Here is a 21,903-nt window from a genome sequence, read left to right as displayed (position 1 = left end):
CCAGTCACGTACTCACAGGCCATTCCACTTGACGCTTGAAACATTTCTACTCTTCATTTAAACATAACCCGGAAACCTCTTCAATTATTTGATTGTACCTACTTATAAAAAAAAAGGGAGATAAAAATAACAATAAAAAGATTTTCAATTCTATTAGCCAGGAATCGCCTGTTTTGGATTTCAAAATCAGGCCTCTTTATCGACACCATTGCCACATTGTGGATGTATTACCGAAAGGACAGCAGCAGCGGCAACAAGGAAAAAAAAAACATTGAATTTGAGTTAAGGTAAATGAGATGATAACTAAACAATTTAACCACAAAATAATAATCGTTATAATTATAATAATCAAGGAGGGAGTAGGAAAAAGGCGGAGGGTCAGACGAAAAGGCGATGAAAAGGAGGAAAAAACAAAAAAAATTATAATTAAATATAATTTTTCCAGGCGCACCTAAAGAAAGAAAAAACAGAACAGAAGATACAACCGGGAGGTTTTCAAAAAAAAAAATTAATGTAACTACAAAAAAATAAAAAAAAAATAAAAGGTTTCGTGATTTTTACACGTTTAACAAACGATGATGGCATGAAAATGAAAGAAAGAATTTTCCCCGTTATTCCTTCATGTGCTGGAACAAAAGAAAAAATTAAGAAGAGTGAAAAATTAAAGAGATAGCATGTACAGGCCCGGGTGTGAAGGGAAAAATTTTACAAAACAAAACAAAATGGAAGGGAGCGCGGAAGGGAGGAATGAAACACACTTTCTTTTGACCTATTCTGAAAGGCTGTGTAAAAGATGCACGACATTACTGATGTGTTTGTTTTTGTTGGAGAAGAAGTTGTATAGTGCGCCGTTATTCGAGAGAGGATACAAGTGCGTCAGCTTTCAAGCAAGAATGAAAACAAAAAAATCCACTCTGGATCGATCTCTGTTCCTATTGAGGGTGTAGATATTTTTCTTTCCAATTTTCCATTTTTTTTTTGTTTGTTTTTGTTGTTTTTTTTTTTAAATAGAACCAACAATGGCACACTGGTGGGAACACCGCGCCCTGCCCGGCTTTGTGTTGCTGCTGCTGCAAAAAAGGAGGATGTTTTGTGAAGAAGAACTGAAGGAGGATTTTTACACTTCACAGAAGAAGAAGAGTGGTGAATGTCTTTTTTTTTTGTTTGTTTTAATTTTTAGAGAGTTAAAGAATGCAAAAAAAAGAAAATATTTAAGGGTTCTATGAAATAACCGCATTAGTTTGATAGCTTTTTATCTGGTTTATCGGTATTTGTTTTGTTAGCGCTGGTTTTTCTTCTTCTCTTTGCGTGCTTTTGTTTTTCAGCGACATTCCCAGACTTTGACCGTCTGATCGACACTGCCCGTCACGACATAGGGCGCCGTACGATGGAGATCTAATGGTGAAATCGATAAAATGAGAGAAAAGACGGGTTGAATAAATACGAAAGATGCGTGTTTTTAATAGATACCCAGAGACGTGCAAAAGTGTTGGTGAGCTTCGAGAGTTTTGAGGCACCGCCTGTGACGAAGATCCCATACGCGAAGCGTCTTGTCATCAGCGGCGCTGAGCAAGTACTTGCCACCCGGATGGAAGACCAGGCCCCGCACCCAATTGTCGTGCCCAGTCAACGTCAGCACGCAGAGGCCAGTCGATACGTCCCAGATCTTGATGGTTTTATCCCGCGACCCCGATGCCAAAAATGGGCCCGTGAGATTGGATTTTTTATGGTTCTCGCTCGGTGCGGAATTCGACGAGGAGGCCGCCAAAGCGGTGGCTTCTTGGATAGCTGCTGTAGCAGATTCGGGAGCCCATGCTACGCACTCAACGACGTGCTCGTGCTCTCGCATTTCCATCTAGAGATTATCATAGAATTGAATTCTTCGCGTGTGTGTGTGTGTAGGTGTGAGTGATGAGCCGGCGGAAAGGAGTATTGCTGTATGTACACACTAGAACAAAAAGGATATGAGTACCTTGCATTCTTTAGATGAAAGGAGCCATATGCGGACGGTTTGATCGTTGGAACAAGAGGCGAGTAAAAGACCGTCAGGTGACACCCTGATCTGTCGCACCCATTCTCGGTGTCCTGAAAGGGTCTTGACACAATACCTGGTCATGTTTGAGCAATAAAACGGGTGTGCCGAATAAGACCCGGATTCCAATTAAACTTGATAAACAACTCACCCCGTTGCCACTTCCCAGATTTTTATGGTTTTATCACGACTGGACGAGACGAGAAAATCGCCCGTAGGGAGAAAGGTGACGCTGCTTACGTTATGGTCATGACCCTGCAACGTTTTGGTGCACTCGAACGTATTGAAATCCCACAACTTGACCGACATGTCAGCGCTGCAAGAGGCTGCAAACAAAGGACCATGATGAAGTAACATACCGTGTTCTTCTTATTTTTAAGTATTTTTACCAAGCATTTTCCCGTTCGAGTCAAAGGTTACGTCCTGCACCGAGTCAGTGTGGCCCTTGAGCGTGCGTTCGAAGTCACCCGTTTCGAAATCCCATAATTTAATAGTTGCATCTTCACTAGCCGAAACGAAAACACTGAAAACCGGATGAAACACCACCTGCCAGAGTCACAAGCAGTGTTTGGAATAATCTAAATTTTAAAGAATCAATGTTGTCACAAATGTTACCTTAGTAACTGGTGCCCGATGACCAGACAAAATGTACTTCTCTGGAGCTCTGGGAATCCACTCTGCTGGGCTTCGTTTTTCCCTTGTGGGTGCCCCAGCAATAAACTCTTTTTCAGCTTCAGCCAATTTGGCTTCTAGCTCCATCACCTGCAAAATACAGATGTTAAATGGTTTCCAAAATAATAAGTCTTGTGCACACTCCTGTACCCGTTTCTGAAGCCTGACAACCGATGTCCATTTTTTTTCCAACAACCCAGTATACTTTTTGTCAACATCTCCACTGATGTCTGCTTCTCTCTTGAAGGCTTCAAGAGAATCTACGTGGCCACTGGAAAGTAAGTAGTCAGCAATTGCTCTATTCCTGAAAAACAAAATTGAAACAAGTCTGTAAGAAGAACTCCAAAAATATAAGAATTCTTATAACGCACAATTCTTCTTTTTGGCGCTGTGACAACACCATTCTCATTGTCCTCTCCTCGAGGAGGAGCGGTAGGCGGGGGCGATTCCTTGGTCAAAATTCACTAGAAGAAACTGCGGCTTTTCGACGAGTGAACACACAAATAATTAAGGCGCCGCCCAAAAATGTTATTGAGAGTTTAATATTTTGCTAGTCGGCTATGGGATGACTATGGTTTTTGACACATCTGCAATAACTACTCCATCTTTAGGTTATTGAAGAATTTCATGGTTGCCAGGTTCAGCAAAGCTCCGCGCGAGACCAGGTACAGTGTACAGATATGTCGGTAAGCCAACTCCCTTTTGAAACATAACAGGGCCACGTCCGTACCAGAAGCAGTTCCTCCACACTACTTCAACCCCTTTTCTTACGCGATAAGCCAATGAACGATTAGTACCATTCTATTGCTCCGCCATCTTGTGGAAGATAATTTAATTTGTCATAACTTGATTTGAACAATCACTGATTTCTCTGGTTTAAAATTATGATTTTCATTAAATGGCATAGATTTTCAAGACTTGGTTAATTTTATTAATCAAATTAATACGTTTTCAGGTAATGTCGTTGGTTTTCCACGAACAGAGAACGAAACTTCTTATTTTTTCCGCTGGGAGCGGGTCTGCTTATTGGGCGGGTTGCACAATTTTCTGTTGGAAAACTTTACAGGGAGCTGCATATCAAGATCTAGTTAGACTTGAAAATCAACTTGGCAAAACAAATTCGTGCAGCACCAACCGATGAAAACCGGGTTAACAGTACCTCTGATTACTACAGCTGTTTGAAGACTGCTGTAGTAGAAAACAATTACTACAGTTGTGTGCCACAAGAATGAGTTCTTCTGACGTACAGGTAAATTAACCGTGAAACTTGTCAGGCAACCACACTCGAATGCCATTTGACCGTATACAACCACTGTCAACAAAGCCTTATTTTTTTTGTTGCTGCTGATACATCGCATCAGGTTCAAGGCTCCAACGATTGGAGCATCGCTTCGAAACTATCAACAGTCACAGCTGGTTACTATACAGATTCCTTCATTTCTTGTTTTGCCCAAAAACCAGTTAAGAGATCTTCTCTTATTCACCGGGGCTACTATGTACGTGCCAAAGCCATTCACTACATCTTTAACAAGTTCCTCTCTCAACATCCAAAGTGTCAGGTAATCAATCACTAGGATCTTTTAATAATTTAATGTACATTTTACTTATTTTCACCAACCAGTGACATTTGATATTCTGCAGATAATCTCCTTTGGTGCTGGATTTGATACATCCTTCTTCATGCTGAGACAACTCGGTCACAAACAATGCCAGTATGTTGAAATTGATTTCCCAGATGTGGTGGCAAACAAATGGCAGTTAATCAAGAACCATCCTTCTTGTTCAGAACTGGCTGCTGAAGGAACCTATCATCTTGTAGCAGCAGATTTGAGAAATCTTCCATCACTGACTAAACTACTATTTGAGAGTCTATCACTGAATCCGCTCTTACCTACTTTACTCATTTCTGAATGTGCCATCACATACATGGATGAAACCAGGTATACAGAGTTACATTAATTCAAATAATTTGAAAAAAAGGAACTACCTGAAAAAAGGTAAATTTGCAAATAGTTCTAGCAAATTGATTGAATGGTGCGCGGACACGTTCTTGAACGCCGTCTTTGCAGTTTACGAACAAATTCGACCGAGTGATGGTTTTGGGCGAGTGATGCAGCAACATTTTATCCAACTAAGCATACCTTTGCTTAGCTTACCCATTTATCCTAACCAGGAATGCCAAAGAAATCGTTATCTTCATAGGGTAATTAACTGTACAGTTGTCCGGGACTAACAAGTTATCTCATTATAATTGTCTTTAAACAGGGTTGGTCTTCCTGTGAAATTTACGATATCAACGAATTCGCTCATCAGCTTGTATCTTCTGATGAGTTGAATCGTATGCGGAAACTTGAAACTTTTGACGAATATGAAGGTTTCAATGAAAAGTGCTCTCATTACATTATATTGACGGCAGCAAAAGGTTTGCTTTCTTGCTCAATTCCACGAAGAACGAACGTTAATAAGTTATAGTTTAGGAATTTGTACAACACCTCTACCTCCCAAAAAGCAAGAAATCAAAGATCACCTTTTTGTACCTTCCAACCTCATAAGTTGGCAACTCAGAGAGTCCTTGATCCAGCGTTATGGCCAAGCCGGATGTCCTAGTTTGGTCGATGGTGGCATGTGGATAGTGGGCGGATTTGGTGCCCGGCCACAAGGGCATGGAAGATTAGACAATTTGATCCGTGTCCATCGGGATGGAACAATCGAATCACAATTGAAAAACAAACGACTAGCAAGAATGTACCACTCGCTTCATTTACTCGAGCCCATCTCCAGGCTTGTTATCTATGGTGGCCGGACACACCCTGCAATGGCGTTGGGAGACGTAGGCTTTATCAACGTAAAGAACAATGAAATAGAATGGCTGGAAGGCCAACTCGAAAACGGATGGCCTGAGCCTCGGTGGCGTCATGCATCATCCATAATACCTCCATGCGGCATCTTCGTTGGCGGCGGTTGTGGACAACAAAACAATCTCTTAACTGATTGTTGGGTGATGCGGGTCCTTCCGGTTTCAAACATCGAAACACCATCCATCAAATGGGAACTTTTCGTGTCATTGCCATCAGGCCGCCATTCTGCCACCGCATCCTACTGGCAAAACTTGATCGTGATTTCAGGCGGTTTAGACAAGTCGGAAATGGCGTCCCGGCCACAGCTGCTTGTTTCAGATACGGGTAACAGTAGCCAACAGCAATGGATAGAACCTGAATGGCATGGGCCGTCACCTATTCCCCGTTACTCACATCAGGCCCTTGTTACAGCTGATAATCGACTGATACTCGTTGGTGGAATTTCCACCTGCCACACGAGCTCACCTGGCGTCTGCGTTATCGATCTATTAAAATGGACGTGTGTCGAATATAAGTTACCGGTAAGATTATGATTGTACGTTTACCTGGAATTAGTTGGTCCATCAATATTTCTTTATCTTCATAGATCCAGGATATCAAGCAGCCGGTTATTCTCGCCAGCTTTAACGCCCAGCTAGACGAAGAGGAGAAAGACGGAACAAAAATCCTTTGCTGGGGTGGAGGTAGTCCTTGTTTCTCGTTCGGCACACACCTGAATAACGTTTTTGTGGAATTAAAAATTTAAAAATAATAAAAGAAATACAATACCTTGATTTGAAAAAAAAAATGGTTGAAATGTATTGTATGATTTATTCGTTATTTTACAACAGACGTACCCTTCAGTATATATAATAATGCGTACAACAACATTTACGACGACAGGGCGATAGGTGAAAAATAGCAAATTAATCTCAGTGATATTGGACAAAAAAAAAATAACTGAAGAGCGAAAAGGAGGCGAGTTAAGAAGGATAGAAATGGAGGCAGAGTTGACTAGCAAGAAAAGGGGAAAAAAGATAGAGGGATCATATCACATCACCTGGACTTGCCAGCTGTTTTGAAACGAATTCTTTTTTGTTTTACGTAAATTTTTAAATAATAAGGTTAAAAATTTAAAAAAAAAGGGGGGGAGGGGGAACGGGAAGGGGCACGAATGAAGACAAGATAGAAAAAAAAAGATAGAATGGCGCAAACCGGGTCACATGGTACCGAAGACGGGTTGTGCGACGAGCTTCTGTTGGCGGGCCCCAGCTGTCAGTCGATCAAGCGGGTGCGTCTTACCTTGGTAGAGTTTCCGCTCTTTGACGGCAGGGCGTGGTAATTGAGCCATGGGGATGAAAGGATCATTTGGAACTGGAGGCTTAGCGGCTAGAGAACGGCGTTGTGGAACGATGTTTGGCCGAGGATGACTGGGAGTGTTCAAACTGCTTTCGGACCAGCCACGAGGCCGTTCCATCTTCTTAACTGGTCGGTGAGGTGTTTCAAAGCGACCGACAAGAAGTTTGACATTCAAATCTACCTCTTCAGGGACTTCTTGGGCTGCATTGTTCGCATCCTGAGGACCTTGAGCTACAAAAAAATTCAACAACTGATATCAATAAAAATATAATAACTCATTTACCAGAAGGATAGGTCATCCGTTCCAGGCTGAGACTACGTTTGCGTAGTCTTTCCCTTGCGACAGGTAACCTTTGCCGAGTGGGACTTGTTTGGGTGCTTTGCGATGAAGCCGCCGCAGCCAGTGCAACCAGGACTGTTGGAGTAGGAGCAAACGATCCGGTAAGTGGGCATGTGGCTTTGGCTTCCAGAGCTTTACGCAGCCGCATAACGCTAATTCCCTCAGTCGATGATGTATCCGAGGTGCTCCGGCTGAATAGCAAGGTACTGGAAACTGATTCATCCGGAAGGCTTCTTCGTTGCTGCGGTTGATACGAAGGTCCATTGTTGGCTTTTTCCAATGCCTCTCGTTGCATCCGAACTAGACCTCGACTGCATTCGTTTAAAAGCAAGGAATCTTGTTGTTCTTCGGACGGGATGGTTGGAAGTGATGGGTCGCTGGAGTAACTGGACATTCCTGTTGGGGAATCAGGACGAGGATTCGTTAAAGGGACAACTCGAGATCGAGTCTCGGTTGCACCCCATGACCGTTGTCGCATCGGTGATTCACGCGGGATAGATCCATCCGATTGGCGTCGTTCTTCACGTTCAAAAGCGCGATCCACACGATCAGAAAACACATCAAAAATTTTGACTTCCTGTTCAGGTCGTTTGCGGCCATTGGTAGCACTGGTAGTCGGCACTGGTTTCGATTGGATACCTGGCAGTATCGATAAAGCTTCAACTACAATCGGATCAGTCAGCGGACTGATATTGCTGCTTCCAAAATGCCAAGGATTTTTCAAATTCAAAACGAGCCCCGTTGGCCGACTGCTTAGTACAGGGCTTCCAGGAAGTACGGATGCAGCAGCTTCTAATTCGTATATTCGATCCTTGACACTGCCGACCCGAGGAAGACTGGCAAAATGAGGTTCAGTTGGTGGCACATCGGGATCAGTACTGGATTCGCCTGGAACATCTAGCATTACCCCGTTCATCGACTCAACTGAATCAAAGTTTAAGCTCAATTCCGATGGTTCAAAGAAGAAATTTGCCGGGGGCGGCGGAGGTGGTGGCGGTGGACTCGACTCAAGTTTAACCGCACGATTCTGCGACACACTGTACGTCCGGCCGTTAGAGCAAGGAACTCGAAGACTGACGCAAACGGTCGGGTTGGCCGCCGATTCTTGAAGCTCAGTTTCTGGAGCTTCCGGCTGAGACGGGAAATAAGACTCGGCCAGGCTGTCGTCAGGTGACCAAGACTTGGGTCGTCCAAGATCTCCTTCCAACAAGTCCAGTGTATCCATAGGCGAATCCTTTTCAGTAGGTTTTTCTTGCTGCTGATCAACAGAATCGACCTGCAATTCTGTTGTCATGCTGATTTGTTGTTGTTGTTGTCTGACAGGTGAATTAGGTACACTCGACCCTACGACATTGCCCGATTGTTGTTGTTTATGTTCCTTATCCTGCGTAGGTCGCTGTCGCCGAGCAGAGTATGCTGGACTCACTTTTGCTGCCAGGTTAGTTTCTGATTTTGATCGCCAAAGTTTATTGTGGCGTTGTCGAGAAGCGTCAAGGATTCCAGCATAAGTTTCAAGTTGTTGCATGAAACTAGTGTTGGGTTTGACGCATGCTCGCCTGTCCTTGACGTGTTTCAGTGCTTGAGGCAAATCCCAATTCCACTGTTTCATTGCGTAGGCTATGACTACGGAAGCGGAACGACTGACGCCCATTTTGCAGTGTACAAGCACCTTGGAACCATCTTCAAGAGCTCGTCTGATGTATTTGTAAGTCCGATCCCAATGTTTGAGCAGCTCGGTGGCTTCGTCGTCATAAACACGGATATTGAGGTAATCAAATTGATCCGGGAAAAAGTTATCAATTTCCCGGGTCACGTTGAGTATGTGCCCGATCCCGTTTCTCTCGAGTTCTTCCAAATTCGAAGCATTCCATTCTGAACCAAGAAAAAGGTCGTCAAATATACGACTGGCTCCGTCCATTTGCCCCAGAATGGTAAGCATCTCTTGATCCAGGAAAGACTTTTGATCTGTCAGATCCATCTTCAATTCTTCTTCGACGCGTCGACGAATGTCTACTGACGTAACATCGTCCAAATCTAATGTCATCATCACTTCTTTGAGCGTAGAGCGTATCAGTCGTTCGCGGTCCGCTTTCTGATCCTGTGGTGATGCTGGGCGTCTCGACTCAACATCTGGCAGGTAATTCCATTCGTTGAGGCACGATCGATCCGAAGTTATGCGGTAGGACTCTACCCATCTGTGGGTTCCTCCTCCGGGGTAGTGGTTGTACTTTTGGGCCCGGTCACAGGCTTTGTGTAGACTTTGAATGACGGCCCAGAGGACGTGAACGCTGACCGGCTTGAAAACATGCTGACTACCACCGGAACACAAACTGAAACCGCCATCGCCATCTAGTGTGAGTCCCGCATCTGCATAGATGCAAAGTACCAAACCCAGTGTTGTCTTCTCTCCAATCCAGTCGAAACCAAGTACTAGAAAAAAAGCCATATTTCCATTTCTATTATAGTGAATCAATTAGCACATATTTTCTTATTTACCACATGCTTCTTCATCATCAGGTTGGCTTCCTGCATAGGCAACAACTGCCAGATAACGAACCCTTCCCTGGTGGGTTGACTCCAGACGAACAACTTCTTTCAAGACATGGTCTTGTGGAAGAAGAGCAAACATAAACTGCAACGAAAAAAACAATAAGATCTTAGATTACGTTGACAGTGTATATGGGATAAGTTTCAAATAAAAACCTGAAGGTGTTGTTGAAGGTCAGTTTTCTTGCATGTGCCTCCTGGAGAGGCTTCATCTTCATTGTTAACATGGAGAGTATTCTGGGGGTATGCAGCCATCACCACCATCTAGATCGCTCTCAGCTAGCATACACATGCTCTCATGGAGAATCCTTTTTGTTCAATAGCACATCCCTTGGCAGCACGTAGTCTGTAGGCAGTGTGTGGTGTTGTATGTTTAGACTGCTGTGTTAGACACACAACGTACGACTGACAGTTTGATAGATTGAATTATTATTTTTTAAATCTACGCCCCTCACTACTGATTTGCAACCCCTTTCAGTCAAACAATTCAACTAGATGTGACCAAGCTTTCAAAAGATTACACAAGTTTTTTTCCCCTTGGTCACTTCTTTTGCTACCTTTTGTTTGTCTCCTTTTATGGGCAGTCCTTTTGGGGTGGCAGAAGAAACACATACACACAGACAGCAGCAAACCTAGCGTCGGATCGTCTAATCAATCGACGATCCGACACGAAAAGATAATGTCTTCTATTAGAATTAACTTATGTAGGAAAGCACAACTACTATTAGCAACTTTGACTTTGGAGTGACTACGGCAACATACGACTGCCTTGCTAACAAAAAATAAAAATAAGATATGAAAAATCAGAGTGGCGCAACAGATGCGGAGAAAACTGGTGGAGTTGTGGGTACGTGTAACAATCTTTGCGGAAGGAGAAAACGGTGGGTAGGCCGCATCAAGTGAAAGCTTCTGTATGGCAACTGAGAAAAAAAAAATACTAAACTCATTACCACTATAGTATAATCGAGCATCTAAAAAGAACTCTCTCTTTTACTGGTGAATCGATGTTCAGTTATTATCTTCTGTATAAATTACATGCCGTCCATTGTGTGACTTTCTTTATCCTCGTTTTGTAGGGCGTTTTTTTGTATTGACCAACAGGTGGCGTAAAAGAAACTGTCGAAAGTTCCCCATTTAGAAGACGGAATTGGATGGAAAAGGTATCCGTTCTGTATCATTATCAAGAAGAGAAATGAATGTATAGTGTAATCTAGATGAATCAGACAAGCCCAGGTCGTGATCATTCGTTAGATGCGTCAACATTAGGTGAAACCCCGAGCGTGATGATGCCAAAGTATATTCGCATCGCTAGATGGCTCTGTTCGCATATGAAAAACATGTTAAAAATATTTATTATTCTTATTAAATAAGCATGGCATTTAATTCAAGTAGTAACATTTCATTTCCAAAATATAACAGCGATGTGAAATCATATTTTATGTGTTGCACACATATGTGAAAATATATTTTTAGTTCTTTTTACCAGACAAATCCCAAGTATCACAGGGAAGATACGCATAAAAGAAATGGATAGGGTGAAAGCTGGCAGCTGCTGCTTCCAGAGCGCGGCGTGGGTTTTCTCTTCTCTCTTTGCTTGGTGTGTGGAACGGAAGACAAAATTTCGAGGCAACTCAGTCTGGCTCTGACCGTGATCCGAAGTGGACGGGTCTACACAATCGCGTATCATCGAATAAATAACCAACGAACGTTGAGCCATTTCTCCACCCCCTAGAGTGTGTCTGTGTGTGTGAGTGTGTGTATACGTGGTGTATGTGTGAGCGGGCGTTGGATTAGGGGTTGTGTGTGAGAAAAAAAAGCTCTTTGTTCTTCTCCCTCTTTGTGTTTGCCTTACTCGACTTGCAACACACACATCACAAGAGATTGCCTTTTAAGAAACAGCTTGGCATTTGCTGTTTTTTTTTGTTACCCTTTACAATAATCAAGCAGTAAGTTTCAGTTTGTCACATTAATTTTAATGCAACAAAGCTGTCAAATCCTGTTAGGAAGTAGAAAAAAACATATCCTTAGAACTGGCAATGCGCGCATGCGCATTGAAACATTTGTTGCACGTCTGCTTTCTACCCTTGGGTCAAAAACAAGAGAAATTTTTTTTAATTCATTTTGCGATCTCTCCCGATATCTGCATCTCGTTTTCCATCCTGGTTGATTTGTTCCGTTAAAACAAAAACAGCCCACGATTGGTTTTCATATGACCCCAATTTTATCAACGTAGTTTTTCAAGTCATGAAATGGTGTTAGCAGTGACTAGTCGTGACGATATGGGACTGGCGTTCTCTAGCGAAAGTTACCCAACAGTTCATAAAGTCGAACACTTTGCACTGTCTGTCTTCATTGTCTGTTTTTGCTAAACTGGTTTTTCTTGTTTCCATATATAGGCTAAATTGACATAGGCTGGCCGTGTAAATTAATCTACCAAGGCTTGCCAAACAACTACCACCATAGCTCCTCAGGAACATCCAGGTCTGCAGCAGCGAGGAGTGGCTGGAGTACTCATGCCGATGGCTTTGTTAGGGCCCAGTGCCCGACAGCAGCAATCAGCAAACGGAAGAGGTGGAAATTTCAACGATCCTGCAGCCATGTCAGCTGGACTAGGCATGCAAGCCTACCACAGTGCGGCAGCTCCAGCCTCCCACTCCCAGCATGCTATTCTTGCTGCCGCTGCTGCAGCCGCAGCAGCAGCAGCCCACAATCAAGGATTAACTCAAGCTGCATCTGGATTTTACCCGGCCAACAGTCATCATCCCCAACAGCCTCAACAACATCATTCCAGCAGCAACAATGGCAGCAATTCTCAACAGCCAGCTCAGGAAGCCCAACCAGACAGACCCATAGGTTACGGCGCATTCGGAGTCGTCTGGTACGTTTCTTTTGGCAATTGATAATGTTTCATTTCTATCATTTCCATCCTCCTTGCTGCATACTACAATATAGGATTGGAATGCGGTACTAAGCGATTTTTTCTTAGTCGGCCACAGCTCTCTCTCTTTCTACTCGTTTTCTCTTGGACAAGAAGTTAAAAACAGGGAAGTGGGAATGTCAAGGGAAAGCGGCCGTGATGGGAGAGCCCAGTGACCTCATTTTTCTTGATTTGAAGAGTGTGTTAGTCGAGATGCTGGAGGCGGCTCGATAAAACTCTACAAAAAGGGGAAAAAAATATCAACGGGATTCATGAACCAGCTCAAGGTTGATGTGGGCGATTGTGTTCCGAATAGAAAAGATGCTGGATTGTTTTTGTCCTGACGGAAGCAGAAAAGTTGTTTGGTCTTTGTTATAGAACTAGACCTGCTACATTTGGGGCTGCCCCTTTTTCTTGTCTTGTGCTGCCACCCTTCTTTCAAGCCCCTAGGACAAATGTCTTTTTCCGCTCTTAACTAGAGATGTTGAGGAATAAAAAAAAAGAGAGATTGTGATGGTGGGGTCGGTTTTGAAATGAGTGCGGAAGTAGCGAGAGTTGAGAATGGTCTAGTAAGACAGCAAAAAAATAAGGGGGTTCTCTTTCTCTCGCTGGTTTTCTCTTGACATAGAAACCCACAAAAAAAAGAAGCGTTAGCGGTACTGAAGAGAAAAGAGACTGGACTGACGTCATCGTGAGTGACATAACTCCCCTCCTTCGCATTCACTATCGGCTAGACGAAACACGAGATAAGAAAGCAGCAACTCGATTATAACTGCGCAACAGTTGATTGTTATTTTTCGTTTGCCTATCGCAAGTTTAAAGACCAGTAGATTTTTTAGTTAAAGGTCCATGAGAAAAACATTTTCTAGTAACAAAGAGGGCAGGTGGGGTTGGATGAGGGGGGAGAGAAAGAGCTTGATGCACCTGGACCCTTTGTTGTTTTGATTTTGGGAATGGTGGTTGTGGTTTCCATCTTTCAACAGGGTTTTTTTTAAAAAGGTCACACAACAGGTCAAGGATTCTGGTCAAGAAAAACATTGTTTTCGAGACCGTGTAACGGAGAGTTGGGGGAAAGAGGGCAATCATCAAAAACTGTATATTCATAAAGCGATTTATGTTTTTGACAGGTCGGTGACAGATCCGCGCGATGGCAAACGCGTCGCTCTCAAAAAGATGCCCAACGTGTTTCAGTCGCTGGTTTCTTCCAAACGGGTCTTTCGAGAGCTCAAGATGCTCTGCTTCTTCAAACATGATAATGTACAACATTTTCTAATACCAGTATTCGTATGGTTTCAAATGAATTTTAAAACGATTTTTCCTTTCGACGTGGTCTTGCAGGTGTTATCCGCTCTGGACATTTTACAGCCTCCGCACATCGACTTTTTCCAAGAGATGTAAGTATTTTACAGCCGCTGGGGGATGAAACAAATTTTGGAAAATGTCTGTTGGGTGTAGGAAGGGGAGGCGGATGGAGAGGGGGGAATAGACAAAAGAGGCCATGAACCCTCGTGTTGCTCTGGTCTCTTTTTTCGGACGAAAAGAAGAACCATCATTCCATTCCGCTTTTTCTCTCTCCTTCATCATTCTGACATGTTGAGGGGGAGTTTAAAAGGCTCCCACAAAGCGGGGGTAGAGAAAAAAAAAAAAGAGAAATGTATACGTACGTAGAGGGGGAGTCAACCCTCGTTGCGACCCCTCCACCAGCTGCTGTTTTGGGGTCCATTCACCCTTTTCCAAGGGGTAGTAACGGCAGAGTTTCATCCTCAACGATATCGATTTACAGCTGACTGATTATCGTGATTGCTTCATGATTAGATACGTCATTACGGAATTGATGCAGAGTGACTTGCACAAGATTATCGTCTCACCACAACACCTATCAACAGATCATATTAAAGTCTTTCTCTACCAGATTCTGCGAGGTAAATAACTGGATAATAAAAAAATTTTTAGTTGTTACTCAATTTTCTCTTACCCAATAGGATTGAAATATTTGCATTCGGCAAGAATCCTCCACCGTGACATTAAACCTGGCAATCTCTTGGTCAACAGCAATTGTTTGCTCAAAGTATGGCTTCCATAACGTCGTATGCGGATGTTGTTGACAAACTTTGTTAATCTTGTTATTCGTTTTTTGCAGATATGTGATTTCGGATTAGCTCGTGTGGAAGAGGCGGACGCTAACAAGGCGATGACGCAGGAGGTAGTGACGCAATACTACCGTGCTCCGGAAATCTTGATGGGTGCCCGCCATTACAGCTCGGCAGTTGATGTCTGGTCCATAGGTTGCATCTTTGGAGAACTACTCGGACGTCGCATCCTTTTCCAAGCTCAGACTCCCATCCAGCAGTTGGAACTTATTACGGATCTGCTGGGCACACCGAATGTGGAGGACATGTCGAGTGCATGTGAAGCTGCCCGGAAACACATGATCCGTCGTCCAGCTAAACCACCTTCATTGGCAGCTTTGTACACATTATCGTCCCAAGCCACACACGAGGCCGTCCATCTTCTCAGCCAGATGCTCGTTTTTAATCCAGAAAAACGAATCAATGTCATCGACGCTCTGGCACATCCCTATTTGGACGAGGGCAGACTCCGTTTTCATTCGTGCATGTGCCGTTGCTGCCAAACGGCCAGCCAACCGGGTTCCGTGGCCGTTCGCCGTTACGCTTCCGATTTGGAACCATCTGCCGTCCAACCGTTCGAGGATCATTGGGAACGCGAGCTCACCTCCACCCATCAAGTCCGCGGTTAGGAACTTAATTCGTATCTTTCCAATCGTACGGAGTACCTAATGAATTGAATTATTTTACAGAAAAGTTGCACAAGTTCATCATGGATCAGCTGATGAGTAGTCAAGTGCCGCTCTGCATCAATCCTCAATCAGCGGCCTACAAGAGCTTTGCCAGTTCGACGGTGGCCCATCCTTCCGAACTTCCACCATCACCTCACAACTGGGAATGACTGCCCGGCCGGCGAAACAAGGGCCGGCCGCGCTAATCGAACTGAAAAACACACACACACACACATAGACACTCGACCCAACATCTCCTTCCTTTTCCTTCTCTCAACGAAAAATTAATAATTACTAAAAAAAAAAGGTTTTCAACGTCAAATTTTCCATTACCCCGCCCTTCATCTAAGTGTACGTGAGAGTTGGGCACGAGCATAGCCAGAACTTACTTGATCTCGCCGATGAGAGCATGTGTGTGGTGGACACGATAAAAGACGAGGACAACTAAAAAGGACGATGCGTAGATGAATAGACCAGCAATTTTTTCAAAAACAGAAGGAAAAACGCTGAAAAGTTTAAGATTTTTGGGACGATCTTGTGCCTGTTTTGGAAGAGAAGAATAAACCACACACACACACACCTCACTCTTAACAGTTATAGCTAGAATCCTATCCTTTTTGTCCTAAACTCCGAGCGAATTTTGTAAATAACGAAAAAAGTAGCCAAATCCTCCTCCTCCCCCGAAAGAAATACTTTTTGCAGCTCTTTTTCCCCCCCCTCATGTCTTCTCCCTTCTGTGTAAATAATGCTCAAAACTATTTCGTTCTTTTGTGTCGCCTCATCTGATTTTTCCCTACCTTTCACCTCACCCCCCCCCCTTTTTTTTTAACAAAACAAAACTTTTGAATCGTCAGTATTTTTTAAAAATAGGTAAATTTTTTTTCAAAGGGAAATATCAAACAAGTGTCTATACTCGTGTAGCACTTTTTTTCTTTTTCTTCTAACCTCAACTACCGCCCGTCATAACATTCTTCGAATTGCCAATGGTGGACAGTCACACGACCTTTGATCGTATAATGTTTTCAGGACCATTTTCATTTCTTTTTTTGTTTTCGCGACCATGTTTTTCGTCTATCCATTTTTTTCCCTCTAATTTTCTCTTTCCCTTCTAATGGTTTTTTTTTTAAATTTTGTTTCCAGTTTCAATTGATTTAGATCATTTGCTCTGAGCCCTCTGTAGTTGTCAAATAACAACATAAGTCGTTCGCCGGCGACGATACACGAGGCTAAAGAAAAATAAAAATAATTAAAAAAAAAAGAAATAAAAAATACACAGATGATGAGAAAAACAAAATAAATACCTTTCTAGATTTTTACTGTATCCTTTTTCGGGAAAGTGTTAACATTATGGGTTGTCATTAACCTTCCCTAAGAATTTTCAAGGGATCGCCCGGGGGGCGTTGTTATTATACAAGTCCTGTTTACAATCGTATAAGTTCACATACCGAATTCGATAGTTAAACCTCAGGGCAGCTACGACGCAACACAGGAAGATAAAAAAAAAAGCATCTTTCAGTTCCAAGGCCGCAGCGTACCAATCCAGACGAAGCAGACATCAGCTGTTAACTTTAAACCTAAAAAAAAAAATGGATTACACGACAACTGGTCAGGTAAATAAAATATACTTTCCAAGACAATTCGTCTGCTTTTCGATGTGCAAAATTTCTTTCTCCAACAGATTATTGAATGTCGAGCTGCAGTTACGTGGGCAATTGGCGAGCCATTCAAAATGGAGACAGTCCAAGTAGCCGTCCCCAAGGCTGGGGAAGTTCGCGTTAGAATCGTCGCATCCGGGGTGTGTCACAGCGATTTATTTTTCATCCGAGGGGGAGCTGGTCCTCAAGTATTCCCTTGCATTTTGGGCCACGAAGGTGCAGGAATTGTTGAAAGTGTAGGCCCAGGGGTGACAAGCGTAGCTCCAGGTATTGATTCAAAATCTCTTCGTGTCGTGGTTTTTCTTGCTATCAATCTCTGATAGGCGATCACGTTATCCCGCTATATACGCCTCAATGTTACGAGTGTGACAACTGCAAGTCGACCTACACAAACATATGTACAAAAGACGCAATGTTACAGGTATTATTTGTTTTTTGTTTTGATAAAGCCACACGTACCGAATGATTAGAGCGATCCAATAATGTCCTATAGATGGCCGGATTTTTGAGCGATGGAACGTCCAGGTTCACCTGCAATGGCCAAGTAGTGAAGCACAACATGGTAAATCTTTCATTAATAAAAATTTATCCAACAGCATAATTCTAATTTAATTTAACAGGGGTGTTCGACGTTCGCCGAGTATACAGTCGTCAATGAGACCAACATCTCCAAGGTTTTTGTTTATCTTTTCGATTAAAAATAAAATGATTTCTAATCTATTTTTTGCAAATAGATCGATCCCACTGCGCCACTAGATAAAGTTTGCTTGATCGGCTGTGCCATTGCCACCGGATACGGTGCAGCCCTCAATACCGCTAAAGTACGGCCTGGATCGACTGTGGCCATTTGGGGATTGGGTGGAGTGGGACTCGCTGCAGCTATGGGAGCAAAGAAAGCCGGAGCAGCAAGGATTATCGGAGTAGATATAAATCCAACTAAAGCTGAAATAGGTAAAATTACGGGACATATAATTTCAAATGGCAAGGGAATTTCAAAGTACTTTTCTACCCAAATTGTTAAGGAAAAATGTTTGGAATTACGGAATTTGTTAATCCAAAAGACCATGAAGAGCCTATCGAAAAAGTACTGGTTAAAATGACGAATGGAGGACTGGACCACGCTCTGGAATGCTGCGGAATCGCGAGCTGCATGGTGGATTTGTTCTACGAAAATGTCTATTCCATTCCTTAATAAACAAAAAGTTTATTGAACCTAACTGCAGAAAGCAGCTTTTGCGGCATGCAAGGGTGGCGGAGGTGTTTTGACCCTGATCGGATTAGCACCGCTAAGCGAAGAAGTTCCTTTCAACGCGTATCAATTTATCGCTGGGAAAAGTGTCAACGGGACTTATTTTGGAGGTAATAAAAAAAAAATACATACCACATGGAAGAATTCCTTGGTAGAAGATGTTTTTGGCTCATTAACAGGTTGGAAAAGCCGAGATCAAGTTCCCAAATTGGTTGAGGACTACCTGTCCAAACAGTTGATGGTCGATGAACTCATCACCCATACTTTGCCGATCGAGTCCATCAATGATGCTGTAGACCTGATGAAAAAGGGAGATTGGTAAATTTATAATTATAATTCAATAAGTTTTTATAACTTAAAAAAAAAATTTTCTTTTAGTGTGCGATGCATCGTTAAATTTTGAAGTTGGAATTTCAAGGATACGGAAGTGCGTAGCCATGAAAAATTCAACTTGAGCTTGGTGGAGGTTATCCTTCTTATTATTCCAAATGAGCTTTTACCAAGCGAATGTCAGATTAAATATAACGTCACTGAATAAAATATAGCGGCTTCTCAGAATTCTAATTAATATTCCGCAGTCTACCGACGTTTTCCAGTTTTTCCTCAAGGTAAGAACAGACTTTTTCCCGAATGAGATAATAGGATATTAGGTTAAATATCTCACAGCGAGCTTTTGGCTGTTTCATTAACGAAATAAACTATTCAGTTCCATGAAGCCCCTGTTGCTCTTAATACATATTAAATGTTACTTTGTTAAAGATTATCGTTAAGTTAAACTACCTGTCTAAAAAGAAATGGCATTACCTTCCCAGTTTTGCCCGTTGGTTTCGATTTCTCGCTGTTCAATAGACAATGGGTTGCTTAGGTTATCGAGATGGTCCAATGCCCGGCATCAATTCCCTGGACAGGAGGTATGCCGTTAGAAAATTCAGACGATTCAGTTAGTTCTTTCCAAGGGCTGGACGAGTGCGTGTTGAGATCGTGGTATCCGGCGTTTGTCCCAGCGACCTACTTTTCGTCATGGATTTAGTACGGAAGTTAATTTCCTGTTAGATCGTGCAGGTGCATCCTTGGAGCTCGTGATCGGGTGTCCCAACTGAAGGATTCCATTACGAAAATATCTTTAAAACATTTCTATTTAATAGTTACCGTAGGGATCGTGATGACGTCAGTTCATTTTGTATGCCAATCATCAATTGTCCATGATGCTGATCATGATATTTTATCTCTAAGTGAAAATTGTGGTTTAACAATAAAAAAATATAAAAACAGGATATTAGTTAAATAGCTACAGGTAATATCTTGTTCATTCAAACTAGCTATCCAGTTCAGTTCACCACAGGGCATGCTGATTGAGTACCTGTCACTCACTTCACATTAGTTGTGTAGTACAAGGCTATCGAGAGGGAACGCGTCTAATCCCCGCCCTTCCAAATAAACCTCTTCACGTTTGAGTGACGGCAAAATTATGTAATCAACCGCCTCCTACTCGATCGAGTACTCTGCCCTATATTTCAAGAAGATAAAGTGGTTAATTGCTTAGAGTGCATAGTAGATAATAAAAGCGGTTGAGTTATTTACACAACTAATTATGGAGCTTACGTCAACCTTAGAAAATGAAAAGCTGCAACAAGTCAAACAACAAATGGTGCAATCACGTGGCCATAGCAAGTAAGCGTCAAACAATTCACGGCATCGGTCACGTGATATAACAATACGCCTTTTTTTATCAGCCTCTGCCACGGATTGCTACGTACTCACCCCATTAAATATATGAAGTTTCTTTTGCGCTAGGTTGTCTTTTCCCGATGATTAAATGCTAGGACGGGCTGGTGAACTTCTCGTGACTAAAACGGTACTATCCCATGGACCGGAGACGTCCGCATCAACATCGTCGCTTCGGGTGCTTTTCATACCGGCGAATTTTTTGAAAAATGTCGAGGACGAGCCGGATACGTTTGGGAGTAGGTTAGGGGCCGAGTACAGAAGCACGTTTGTCTGCAAATTTTGTCAATGAAATCAGCTTCACCTAATTAAAACAGTTTAAAAAATAATGGTTAGATAAATGCAAATAAGATCTTTGGAGATCAATTAATAACTATGAACAAAGCAGAATATTAGACATGTGAAACTTGCCAATCCACGAGACCGAACATTTAGAGTTTGAATGGCAGGTTTCACACTTCTTTCACATTGCTTTGTAGAATCCTATCGGTCGTCCTAACCTTTCCGGTATTTGTAGTGGGTTGTACTTGAATGACAGAATGATATTTTGAAATTGTCAAGATCAATTTGTGAAGTACAATATGCTATTCAACTGCTACATAGAAAACAGGTTTTTCCACCTTCAACCGATACCTATTGGTTGGCGAGAGTAACCTTTACAAAATATTACGAAACTTCTTAGCACGAAAATATGCGACCTTTAATCGTCTATATACTGCCTGTATACGGTACCTCCTTTTTAAGATAAACCCAAATAACGTTCCATATAAAAAAATGGGGTTCATCAGGTGTTGAATTGGGACAGGGCGTCAGGCGGCTTTCAACACAGCTAAGTGCGGGCTGGATGTACGTCGCTATTTGCGGTCTAGGTCAAATCAGGTTTACTGCGACAATACGGGCAAAAAAGGCATGGGTTGCCCGTATAGTTGTGTTGATATCAAGAAACCTGAAAAGAATAGGAGTAAATGCATTAATAAAAGCCATGTATATGATTGATATTAGTCTAAAGGTTGTGGCTTTCATGTAACACATTCAGGAATAACTGAATCCATCTTCAAAGACTGTATCCACAGAATAATTTGATTAGAAAGAAATGACTAAAAATGAATTGGGTTATGCCTAGCTATTGGGTACCCCAAGTTAAATGGAAATAACTATTTAAGCAAAGGTATGAATTATAGTAACTCATATACAATAATAATAGTGATACCAATAACAGGTATCACTACTGAATTTACCTGCAAGGACCACTTGAGTGTTCTAGCTTTTGCTGAGTTGGCTGAATTAGCTGCTGATGAAACCTCGGACACCAACATTTAAACCTTCTACAAGTATCAAAGAAACTGGTTTTTGAGAAGCACAGACTTATTTCCTGTCGTATGAAGCTAAATAAAAAAAAAATTTTATTGTAGTGGAAGAATCAAAACCAAGTCCCAAACCTGATGGTGATGTGAACATGAAGCGAAAGAGCTAATGATGGAGATATTCATAAGAAACACAATGCCAATATAATCTAGATCAAGCATCAAAACTTAAGGGAAGAGCAGATTGAAAATAAAACAAAACTTCCAAACTAACTTACCCAAATAATGCCACAATCACATTCTGATTTACAGTCTGAAAAGCATAGTGACATTTCAAAAACCCAAGTTTTCTGACCACATTGCACACAAAATACTATAATATCTATTGAAAGCTAGGTTCTTACCATCTCCTGTTCGCTTTCAGATTTAACTACTTCAGAACAACTTGATACGGATCTCAGCTGGATTC

At 42.3% G+C, this 21,903-nt stretch overlaps 4 protein-coding genes and 1 long non-coding RNA gene across 6 annotated transcripts; 2 read left to right on the top strand and 3 right to left on the bottom strand.

Moving 5' to 3' along the window:
* Positions 1-192: 192 nt before the first annotated feature.
* LOC130704067 (lissencephaly-1 homolog) lies at positions 193-3,160 on the bottom strand. The gene is made up of 8 exons (XM_057525549.2): positions 3,076-3,160; positions 2,855-3,008; positions 2,648-2,794; positions 2,422-2,578; positions 2,184-2,358; positions 1,973-2,108; positions 1,471-1,855; positions 193-1,395 (listed from the first exon to the last, which is right to left on the bottom strand). Exons 1-8 carry the CDS (start codon positions 3,111-3,113, stop codon positions 1,322-1,324), a joined length of 1,266 nt encoding a protein of 421 aa, XP_057381532.1. The 5' UTR covers positions 3,114-3,160; the 3' UTR covers positions 193-1,321.
* Positions 3,161-3,754: 594 nt separating this feature from the next.
* Positions 3,755-6,335, top strand: LOC130704064 (tRNA wybutosine-synthesizing protein 4-like). 2 transcript variants are annotated; one of them, XM_057525545.2, is made up of 7 exons: positions 3,755-3,953; positions 4,066-4,263; positions 4,346-4,644; positions 4,718-4,907; positions 4,970-5,126; positions 5,182-6,083; positions 6,149-6,335. In XM_057525545.2, the coding sequence occupies exons 1-7, from the start codon at positions 3,933-3,935 to the stop codon at positions 6,305-6,307; spliced, it is 1,926 nt and encodes a 641-aa protein (XP_057381528.1). In that variant the 5' UTR covers positions 3,755-3,932; the 3' UTR covers positions 6,308-6,335. The 2 variants fall into 2 exon arrangements, with proteins under 2 accessions (XP_057381528.1, XP_057381527.1); XM_057525544.2 differs by lacking the exon at positions 4,066-4,263 and having other exon boundaries at positions 3,756-3,953.
* A 5-nt stretch (positions 6,336-6,340) lies between these two features.
* Positions 6,341-10,758, bottom strand: LOC130704062 (uncharacterized). The gene is made up of 4 exons (XM_057525543.2): positions 9,944-10,758; positions 9,737-9,872; positions 7,184-9,670; positions 6,341-7,131 (listed from the first exon to the last, which is right to left on the bottom strand). The coding sequence occupies exons 1-4, from the start codon at positions 10,049-10,051 to the stop codon at positions 6,761-6,763; spliced, it is 3,102 nt and encodes a 1,033-aa protein (XP_057381526.1). The 5' UTR covers positions 10,052-10,758; the 3' UTR covers positions 6,341-6,760.
* A 650-nt stretch (positions 10,759-11,408) lies between these two features.
* LOC130704071 (serine/threonine-protein kinase NLK2-like) lies at positions 11,409-18,924 on the top strand. Its single transcript, XM_057525553.1, has 15 exons — positions 11,409-11,733; positions 12,184-12,665; positions 13,832-13,961; positions 14,043-14,098; positions 14,520-14,626; positions 14,687-14,772; positions 14,845-15,457; positions 15,523-15,623; positions 17,650-17,718; positions 17,777-17,830; positions 17,891-18,107; positions 18,179-18,309; positions 18,380-18,515; positions 18,585-18,723; positions 18,784-18,924. The coding sequence occupies exons 2-15, from the start codon at positions 12,301-12,303 to the stop codon at positions 18,806-18,808; spliced, it is 2,229 nt and encodes a 742-aa protein (XP_057381536.1). The 5' UTR covers positions 11,409-11,733; positions 12,184-12,300; the 3' UTR covers positions 18,809-18,924.
* On the bottom strand, positions 16,642-16,973 carry LOC130704072 (uncharacterized). Its single transcript, XR_009421532.1, has 2 exons — positions 16,803-16,973; positions 16,642-16,727 (listed from the first exon to the last, which is right to left on the bottom strand). It is a non-coding gene; the product is annotated as an uncharacterized LOC130704072 (long non-coding RNA).
* Positions 18,925-21,903: the final 2,979 nt, after the last annotated feature.

The sequence above is a fragment of the Daphnia carinata genome, chromosome 8 (genome assembly GCF_022539665.2).
Source record: "Daphnia carinata strain CSIRO-1 chromosome 8, CSIRO_AGI_Dcar_HiC_V3, whole genome shotgun sequence".
NCBI classification, from domain to species: domain Eukaryota; kingdom Metazoa; phylum Arthropoda; class Branchiopoda; order Diplostraca; family Daphniidae; genus Daphnia; species Daphnia carinata.
Note: the sequence above shows the minus strand (reverse complement) of the source record. Positions and strands in the feature narration are given on the sequence as shown.

Coding starts and splice junctions, on each gene's coding strand:
- LOC130704067 (XM_057525549.2), bottom strand. CDS start 3,113: ATGAGAATGGTGTTGTCACAGCGCCAAAAAGAAGAATT. Junction 3,009..3,075: donor CAGCGCCAAAAAGAAGAATT/GTGCGTTATAAG, acceptor TTTGTTTTTCAG/GAATAGAGCAATTGCTGACT. Junction 2,109..2,183: donor ATCTGGGAAGTGGCAACGGG/GTGAGTTGTTTA, acceptor AAACATGACCAG/GTATTGTGTCAAGACCCTTT.
- LOC130704064 (XM_057525545.2), top strand. CDS start 3,933: ATGAGTTCTTCTGACGTACAG. Junction 3,954..4,065: donor TGAGTTCTTCTGACGTACAG/GTAAATTAACCG, acceptor ACATCGCATCAG/GTTCAAGGCTCCAACGATTG. Junction 4,264..4,345: donor CTCAACATCCAAAGTGTCAG/GTAATCAATCAC, acceptor GATATTCTGCAG/ATAATCTCCTTTGGTGCTGG.
- LOC130704062 (XM_057525543.2), bottom strand. CDS start 10,051: ATGGTGGTGATGGCTGCATACCCCCAGAATACTCTCCATGTTAACAAT. Junction 9,671..9,736: donor TGATGATGAAGAAGCATGTG/GTAAATAAGAAA, acceptor CTTTTTTTCTAG/TACTTGGTTTCGACTGGATT. Junction 7,132..7,183: donor ACGGATGACCTATCCTTCTG/GTAAATGAGTTA, acceptor ATTTTTTTGTAG/CTCAAGGTCCTCAGGATGCG.
- LOC130704071 (XM_057525553.1), top strand. CDS start 12,301: ATGCCGATGGCTTTGTTAGGGCCCAGTGCCCGACAGCAGCAATCAGCA. Junction 14,099..14,519: donor ATCGACTTTTTCCAAGAGAT/GTAAGTATTTTA, acceptor CTTCATGATTAG/ATACGTCATTACGGAATTGA. Junction 17,719..17,776: donor AAGTAGTGAAGCACAACATG/GTAAATCTTTCA, acceptor TTAATTTAACAG/GGGTGTTCGACGTTCGCCGA.